Source organism: Oratosquilla oratoria, chromosome 1 (assembly GCF_046742065.1).
Source record: "Oratosquilla oratoria isolate Oo_2021 chromosome 1, ASM4674206v1, whole genome shotgun sequence".
NCBI lineage: Eukaryota > Metazoa > Arthropoda > Malacostraca > Stomatopoda > Squillidae > Oratosquilla > Oratosquilla oratoria.
In genome coordinates, this window is record NC_134777.1 from 67199460 (window position 1) to 67209459 (window position 10000).

The 10000-nt window shown below is 38.8% G+C and overlaps 1 protein-coding gene across 1 annotated transcript in view; it reads left to right on the top strand.

The window, feature by feature from the left end:
• The window catches only part of LOC143034132 (suppressor of lurcher protein 1-like), a 769974-nt gene that overhangs the window by 712572 nt on the left and 47402 nt on the right, over nucleotides 1-10000 (top strand). Inside the window, exon 3 of the mRNA XM_076200110.1 lies at nucleotides 4917-5134. Within this exon, the coding sequence (XP_076056225.1) occupies nucleotides 4917-5134 (218 nt within the window). The remainder of the gene's footprint in view (nucleotides 1-4916; nucleotides 5135-10000) is intronic.

Sequence of the window (10000 nt, forward strand, 5' to 3'; positions counted from 1 at the left end):
CTGCGTCATACAGTAAAAAGCTGAATGACGAACTAAGAGATGTTAAACCTAGAAAACTATTAGACACATTGTTAAGAAGTTCTCACAGAAGTCTAAAATGTTGTAACTGAAGTCGCTGCTACTCCAACGAAATAGCCTATCGGCATGTTACAAAGGATTACAAAGGAGGAGCATGCAGACGGGAGACCTTTTGCTCCATAACTAGGTTGGATGCGAAAAGTTATAATAGTAAGTAAATAAATAGATAAATAAAAATTATAATATTATAAATAATAATAAACAAAATAGACGAATAGAGAAAGTTGAATAACAAACAATAATGAATAACAAATAATAATGAATTGACAGATAAACCATAATAAATGATAATCAAACAAATAATGATAAACAGACAAATAACAACAAACTAAATAAATAAATAATGTAAAACAAATAGCAGGCATTACAGCATCTTGCTTAGTTGTTTATCTAAAAGAATCTTAAAGCTTCGAACTGAACTACATTGCACTGCCTCTGCAGGATGTTTATTCCATTCATTAACTACACGGTTGACGAAGTTATTTCTACCCACTTCCAAATTAAATCTATTTCCTGACAGTTTAAGACCATTATTTCTTGTCGTATTCTCATTCAATGTGAAACTTTTGTCACTTTTGATGTCAATCCCCTTTAGAATCTTAAAGACCTGTATCAAGTCACCTCTGAGTCTACGCTTTTTTAGAGAAAACATATTTATATGTTTTAGTCGATTTTCGTATGATTTATTTTTGATATTTGGAGTCAGTTTTGTGGCTCACCGATGTACTTTTTCCAATCTGTCAATATCTTTAATGAGATTCGGTGACTATACGGAAACTGCATATTCCAAATGTCGACGAACTAACGATGAAAGATGGACTTTTGAAGGCAAAAGATCGCGCAATCTTTCCTAGAATCTTATTTGCTTTCTCAGAGGCTGAAATACACTGCTTAGATGATTTGAGATCGTTACTGATAATTACCCCGAGATCCTTCTCACTATCCACTTTTGTTAACGAATTTCCAGAAAACTTGTAATCGTACTGTTATTTTTACTTATGTGCATAACCTTGCATTTACTTGTGTTAAATTTCATTAGCTACTTTTCAGACCATTGCTGTAGTTTATCTAAATCTTGTTGAATATCAAATTGGTTTAAGTGATCATTTACCATTCCGCACAATTTTGTATCATCAGCAAATTTGGAGACAATAGATTTTAGTTAGTGGTCTATATCATTTATGTATACTATGAATAGAAGTGGCCCAAGGACGGAACCCTGAGGAACCTCACTCGTAAAATTTTCCCATCTAGAAGTTTTGCCATTTAGAACAACTCTCTGTTTTCGATCGTTCAACCAATTACTACTCCAACTTAACCACTTATTCCGTAGTAAGTAGTCTTTTGTGGGGGACGGTATCAAAAACTTTTGCAAAGTCTAGCTATATTAAATCTACATTGTTTGTTTCTTTTGTCATAATTCGAGATGACCGTATTGTAGAATTCAAGTTAGTCACGAAAGAACGTTTCCGTCTGAATCCATGCTGGCTCTCATTTATCAAACAGTTACTTTCTAAATGATGCTCTATAGTATCTCTGATGATAATTTCCATCATTTTTCCTTCGATTGAAATCAAGCTTATAGGCCTGTGGTTATCTGGTTTCTTTTTGTCACCATTTTTGAATATGGGAGTAACGTTATCTAGCTTCCATTCTCTTGGGACATCTCCGGATATGATTAATTTCTTGAAGATAATTTCTAATGGAACAACAATCTCATTTTTCATTTCCTTTAAGATTTTTGGATGCCAACCATCAGGCCCTGGTGTTTTATTAACTTTGAGTTTTTATATATGCATTTTATTTTATTTATTTATTTATTTATTTTTTTTTTTTTTTTTTTTTTTATGAATACTGAGCTAAAATAGCTGTTTAAAACATCACACATTCCTTCATTTTAATATTCTAGTCGACCGTCAGCAGATAATAGTGAGCCAATATGATTCCTAATAACCTTTTTTCTCTGATAGCAAAAAAAAAAAAAAAAGTTATTCATATCGTTTCCTGGCGAACGACTGCACAAAGTAATAACCTATATACCGTATAATCCATTGTTTGAAGTACATGTGTAAAGGGGTTATCACACTGGGCTATTTTTCCTCCAGTCTCCAATTAATCGGCGATTCTGACCACCTCCAGAACTTTTTCCGTCATAAAATCACTATGGCAAACTATTAATACTTTGTTTTTTTTCAATAAAAATACATAGGATATCATTTGATATGATAGACAAATTTTTACTCTCCTCCAGAATATCAGATTTCCTGAGAACTACGGGCTTCAAATCTACTCCAACAATTGGAGGAAATGTGGCCCAGAATGAAAATTGGCTATTATTAAATCATTGTGTATGTATGCATGTGTGTGTGTGTGTGTGTGTGTGTGTGTGTGTGTGTGTGTGTGTGTGTGTGTGTGTGTGTGTGTGTGTGTGTGTGTGTGTGTGTGTGTGTGTGTGTGTGTGTGTGTGTGTGTGTGTGTGTGTGTGTGTGTGTGTGTGTGTGTGTGTGTGTGTGTGTGTGTGTGTGTGTTTGTGTGTGTGCGTGTGTGTGTGTGCGTGTGCGTGTGTCTTTAGGCAATGGATACACAAGAGAGAAATACTTATCATATCTACCTTTATACTGGCTCGTTTGTTTGTCCAGGTTCGCCCGCCCCTCCTTCTACCCCTCACCCTCACCCTCTCCTCACCTTCATCCTCCCCATCCCCTCCCACCATCTCCGTCTGTATAAAAAAAAGCGCAGATTTCAAGTTCTTTTTTCGGCTCGCTGAGCAAGAGACTGTTCTTTGCTGCTCGATCGTCTCGAACCACAGCGCTTTGTTTCATAATGAACTTAAGTTTTTGCTAACCAACTCGTTAATCTCCGGTGTGGGAGGAGGAGGAGGAGAGAGGGAAGGAGGAGGAGGAGAAAGGGGAGGAGAGGCGGAAATGGAAACAAGTTGTTGCAAGTTACTAATTGCGGCTGATGCACGCCGTCCGCAGTCTGTGCGGCGTCGTCGTCGACGACGACGACAACGAAAACGATGATAAACGACAACTTTGACAACAACGACGACGTCAAATACGACGAAGATGAAGACGAAACCATTTGTAACAACTGAGACAACATCAAAGACGAAAATAAGGATGTCAGACACAACGGTATTGATGACAATGACAACAAAAACTGTAACGACAAAAATGGCGGCAACAACGACAGCGTTATCGAAGTTAAAAGGGACCAAGACAAAAACGTCGACGACTAAAACAGCCAGACAAACGACGACAGTGACAAGGGCGAAAGATAGAGCAACATAGACAACAGGAAACAAGGAGAAAACACTGTCGACACACCAACAACATTACAGACAATGATAACGTAACAAGATGATAATGCTAATATGACAAAGACAACGACGACAACGACGAGAATTAAAACGACGACAAAACTAACAGAAATAACGACGTCAAATGGACGACGAAAACGACGATGACAATAACGATGATGGTTCCAATTTGGTCTACATCATTATTTTTCAATTATCATACCTAGATCTGAGTTCATGCATTGTTCCACCTTAGGCTATATCACATTTTAAGTTGTTCCAAGAAGCTATGCATTAGTATGGAAAGCTTTATTTCTTCACATCAGTTTGTTCTCTTAACTTCTTAAAGTCTTCCCAACCATCATAAAGAAAAATCATCTGTCAATGTAGTCTGTTCCTTCTAGCGACCTAAATACTATAATCATATCTCTTTCTCTTCGATCTTTCAACATTGGCAGACCCAGTTCTTTTAGTCTTTCCTCATACGGTTTATCTGCCAGACTGGGAACCAATTTTGTGGCTGCCTTTTGTATTTTCTCGATCTTGCTTATGTCCTTTACTCTGTGTCGGGGGCCATACCATTCTAGTCTTAAGTGGATCAGGGATTCTGTTTTTTTTTTTTTTTTTTATCATCTTTTCATCCGTATAGTGAAAAACCACTCTAATGTTCTGCAATAGTCCATATATCACTCCTGCAGACTGGGAACCAATTTTGTGGCTGCCTTTTGTATTTTCTCGATCTTGCTTATGTCCTTTACTCTGTGTGGGGCCCATACCATTCTAGTCTTAAGTGGATCAGGGATTCTGTGTTTTTTTTATCATCTCTTCATCCGTGTAATGAAAAACCACTCTAATGTTCTGCAATAGTCCATATGTCACTCATGCAATCTTGTTGATATGCCTGTCAAGTGATAGGTTATCTTTTATCAACACTTCCATATCTTTCTTTATGTAATGGATTCGCTTCCCAAGGAATAGTTCAAAGATCGTCTTTTAAAATTATTGTCCGCTTCCAATACTTTGCCTTTTTCATTAGAATTAATTTTCCATTCTTGATTCCAGGCGAATATTGTGTTTAGATTTTTTGCAACAACCAACCACCGATATTTTCCGCCCTTTTTCCCCAAATGCGAGGCTAGATGATGATTGGAAAAATATAAAAAAAAATTGACAAAATAAAAATAAATATGTGAATTCTACCACCAAGATAAAAGTGTTAAAGTGAAGTCATCCTTTTTATTTTACTTCACAGAAAGGAGAGAGAGAGAAAGAAAGAGAGAGAGAGAGAAAGAGAGAGAGAGAGAGAGAGAGAGAGAGAGAGAGAGAGAGAGAGAGAGAGAGAGAGAGAGAGAGAGAGAGAGAGAGGGAGAGAGAGAGAGAGATAGCGAGAGAGAGAGAGAGCCAGAGAGCCAGAGAGCCAGAGAGCCAGAGAGCCAGAGAGCCAGAGAGCCAGAGAGCAAAGTTCATTAATTGAACCCCCAAGTGAAAGGTTTTCAAAACTGACGCGTCCTTCTACCGTCTTCCTCTTCCTCTACAGGTGTGAAGCTGGGGACTACGTGAAGCTCTTCCTTCACCTGCAGACGACAGCCGTAAACGAACACACGCCCTGGACGACCCTTCTGTGTGGCGAGGCCGACGACCTTCCCCACAAAACCTACTACTCGACGTCGTACTCCCTCATCTTCCAGTTCCATAGCGACGGCGTGCAGGGAAACAACACCGGCTTCCGGGGCACATATGAGTATGTCCGGAGAGGTAAGTCAGATTCCTCCGGGTTGAACAGGAGGAAGAGGAGGAGGAGGAGGAGGAGGAGGAGGAGGAGGAGGAGGAGGAGGAGGAGGAGGAGGGTGAAGAGAAATAGGGAACGTATGGCTAGGAGTAAGAAGGGGAGGAGAAAGAGGAGGAGGAGGAACAGCAGCAAGAGACAGGAGAGGAGGAGGAAGAGGAGAAAGAAAAGGAGAATGAAGAGGAAGAGGAGGAGGAGGAGGAGGAGGGTGAAGAGAAATAGGGAACGTATGGCTAGGAGTAAGAAGGGGGAGGAGAAAGAGGAGGAGGAGGAACAGCAGCAAGAGACAGGAGAGGAGGAGGAAGAGGAGAAGGAAAAGGAGAATGAAGAGGAAGAGGAAATGGATAAGTACAAAAAGAAAGGTTATGGTTAGGAGGAGGGAAGGGAGGAGAATGAGAGTAAGGAGAATAAGGAGAGGAGAAGTACGAGGAAGAGGAAGAAAAATAGAAAGAGAAGGAGGGTAGGAAGAGAAAGAGGAGTATGGTTAGGAAAAAGAATGAAAGCAGGAAGAGAAGGTGGAGGAGGAGGAGAAGAAGGAAGAGGAAGAGGGGATAAAAAACAAGGGTTATAGTTAGGAGGAGAAAGAGAAGGGTTAGGAAAAAGAGGAGTAATAGAAGCTTGCAGATGAAGAGGCACAGGAAGAGAGGAAGTAGAGATTAGTTAGAGATAAAAAAAAAAGAAAGAGGAGGAGGGAAAGAGAAGGAGAAATAGGAGTCAGTTAGGAAAAGCAAAAAGAAGGATGAGGTCGAGGAAGATAAGGAGATGTTGAAAAGGGACAAGAGCGAGGAGGGTGGAGATCGAGAAAAAGAAAAGGAAGAAGGAAAGGCTTAGGAGGAAGAAGAGGTAGAGGTAGGTCGTTGGAGAGGAAGTGGAGAGGAAGGGGAATGAAAATGAGAAAGAAGAAATGAGGAGAAAAATGAGAAGAGGAAGAGCTGGTGGGAGTAATATGAGAGGAGGAGGAGGAGGAGGAGGAGGAGAGAGAGAGAGAGAGAGGAAGGGAGGAGTAAGACGTGTTTGGTAAATAAGTTGTTGTAAAGGAGAACGAAGAAGGTGAGTGGGAGGTGTAGGAAAAGAAGGAGAGTGGGATTTCGAGGAAAAGAAGGAGTTAGATGAAAGGGAGATGGAGAAGAAGAGAGGGGGAGGGGGAGGATTAAGAGGAAAGAGGAGAGTGTGGAAAAAGAGGATCAGAAAGAACAGGATATGTAGAAGTAGAGAACGAAAAGGAGGAAGAAGAAGGTCAGAAAGAGGAGAGATGAGAAAGAGGGACTCAGAGAAGAAGTGGAGGAGGAGGAAAGGGAGAAGAGAAGTAACAGAAATATAAAGATGAGAAATGAAGAGCAAAGAAAGAAAAAGAAGAAATCTTGGATCAGGAGAAGGACAAGGAAGAACGGGGAGAGAGGGAGGGAGTGGGTGGGAGTAGAATGGAATGGGAGGAGGGAATTTGAAGTTGAGACAGGGAGCTTAATGGAGTGGGAAAGGGCAAGAAGGCTCGTTGGCAAGGGAGATAGAAAACGGAGGCATAAAGGGCAAGGCGAGAGAATGGAAGAAGAGGATAGTAAAAAACAAGGAATAGGTGAGAGGAAAAGCGAAATGGGAGATGAATCAAGGTCTGATTGATTATTAAAGATGGAAAAGAGAAATAAGGAGCCAAATAAGAATCAGTATAAAGATGATGATGAAAAGGAGAAAGATGCGCAGATAGAGGAGAAAATTGATAGAATCGAGAGGAATGAACAAATAAAGAAAAAATAGAGACCTGGGGATGATGGAGAGACGATGGAGAAAAGGGTGGAGAAGAGAGGTGGATGAAGAGAGCGGGGAGGGAGAGGTAGAGAATAAAGGAAGGAAAGGGAGAGAAAATGACGGGGTGGGGAAGGAATCAGAAAAAGGAATAGGAACAGAGAGGTAGGAACATGGAGACAAATGTTCAGAGACAAATAGACGGGTACGTTTTGAAACAGACAAGCGTAGGGCAGACTGGCCTTCAATCAGTTTGCAAATCAGATAGATACAAGGACAGGCCAAAAAGACGTCTAGACAAATAGGTAGGCAGACATAAACACGCACACAAACACGCACACAAACACGCACACAACACAACCACACATATACATAGCTTAGCTCCAGACCTTGGAGAAAGCTTCTGATTTACTCTGTGAAATCCGTGAATAATAAGCACACAATTACTTAGAACAAGTTGGGCGACTTGCTGTTTATTGGCTATACAAGAGGATGGAAAATGATTTGTGCTTCAGGTTTAAGAAGTAGAATATTAAGAATATTACTCCATTTAACTTGGTTCAACGTGGCTTATTTGATAATGATTTTTCATTTGTTCAGTGAAATCTTGAAATATTGACATTTCTACTATATTCGTGAATATTACTGCACAATCATATTAAACAATTTGAATAACATATTGCTTATCAGAGAAATAAGTCTATAGGAAATTAATTATACTGGAGATAAAAGAAAAAGAATTCCGAAAAAAAATATTAATTTTTAACCTTTCTAATCGGTTGAGGAAAATATATAATATATGAAATGTGATATATAAAGGACGTGGTCTCATTCATTTAGGCTATCTTATTTAGTAAAGAATGAAATGAATTAATCATTATTGTTGTTAGGCTAGAATTAGCTGATTTCTATTACAAATGACAAAAGTGAAATGACACATGATGTGAGACCTAAGAAAAAAAAAAAAAAAAATAAACACGGAGAATTAATGGAGGACTTTGTAAAAATTGTATCTGTGTTACCTTGACAACTTCGGTAAAGCTCAAGTATAGGTTACAAGAAGGATTAAGGCCGACAGTGGCTTGACTGGTTTCAGATAATAAAAAGATGTACTCCTAAGAAAATGGAGTTTATTTGGTGTTAATCAGAATGCTGTAATGGTGTTAGAGGAGAACCACTTGCGCGCACACACACACACACACACACACACACACACACACACACACACACACACACACACACACACACACACACACACACACACACACACACACACACACACACACACACAAACACAAATACACACACACATACAAAGGATTACAAAGGAAGAGCATGCCGACAGGAGACCTTTTAGTCCATAATTAGGTCGGATGCGAAAAAAAATATATAATAATGATAAATAAATCGATAAAAATTATAATAAGATTGATAATATTAAATAATATAAGTAAATAAATGAATAGGTAAAGTTAAATAATAAGGAAACTGGTACATGGTAAATAATAATAGTAAGACATAAATAATAATAAATGATAATCAATCAAATAATAATAAACAAATAGAAAAATGATAACAAACAAATAGATTAATAATATAAAACAAATGGCAGGAATTACAGCATCTTGCTTAGGTGTTTATCTAAAAGAATCTTAAAGCTTCGAACTGAACTACATTGCACTGCCTCTGCAGGAAGTTTATTCCATTCATTAACTACACGGTTGACAAAGTTGTTTCTACCCACTACCAAATTAAATATATTTCCTGACAGTTTAAGACCATTATTTCTTGTCTCATTCAGTGTGAAAACTTTGTCACTTTTGATGTTGTCAGTTCCCTTTAGAATCTTAAAGACCTGTATCAAGTCACTTCTGAGTCTACGCTTTTATAGGGAAAACGGATTCATATGTTTTAGTCGATTTTCGTATGATTTATTTTTGATATTTGGAATCAGTTTTGTGGCTCGCCGTTGTACTTTTTCTAATCTGTCAATGTCTTTCATGAGATTCGGTGACCATACGGAAACAGCATATTCCAGATGTGGACAAACTAACATGTATACACATTCTCGAACACACATACACATACGCCCGCACACATATACACACATACGCGCGCTCACACATACACACACACACATACATGCACACACACACACACACACACACACACACACACACACACACACACACACACACACACACACACACACACACACACACACACACACACACACACACACAACGGCCCGACGGTGCAGTGGCACCGCTCTCGTCTGTGAATTTAGCAATTCGAGTTTTAGTCCCAGCCAGGGCTGAAAAAGTTTCAGCATCGCCACACTCCAACTCTGGTGAGCAAGGAGATGTGTGTGTTTGTTTGTCTGTGTAAGGTCACAGGATTACCCATACATCGGGCCATACATGAACTCTGAACTCTCGTCCGTGAGGGTAGCAGGTGTCGATCACAAGTCCAGCACGTAATCCAAGGCATTGGTGAATCACACACACACACACACACACACACACACACACACACACACACACACACACACACACACACACACACACACACACACACACACACACACACACAGACACACACACACACAGACACACACACACACACACACATACACACACACACACACACACACACAAAGGCGGACCATACCGACAGGAGGCCTTTTGATCCATATCTAGGTCGGATGCGAAAAAAAAATCATTTTAATAATAAAATAATAAATAAAAATTATAATAATGTAAATAACAAATAAAATACATAAATAGATGCATAGGTATAGTTAAATAATAAACAAACAGGTAAATAGTAAATAACAATAAATTGACATATAACTAATAATAAATGAAAATCAGACAGACAAAAGATAACAAAACAAAAACAAATAATATAAAATAAATTATAATCATTACAGCATCTTACTTAGGTATTTATCTAAATGATTCTTAAAGCTTCGAACTGAACTACATTGCACTACCTGTGCAGGAAGTTTATTCCATTCATTAACTACACGGTTGGCAAAGTTGTTTCTACCCACTTCCAAATTGAATCTATTTCCGGACAGTTTGAGACCATTG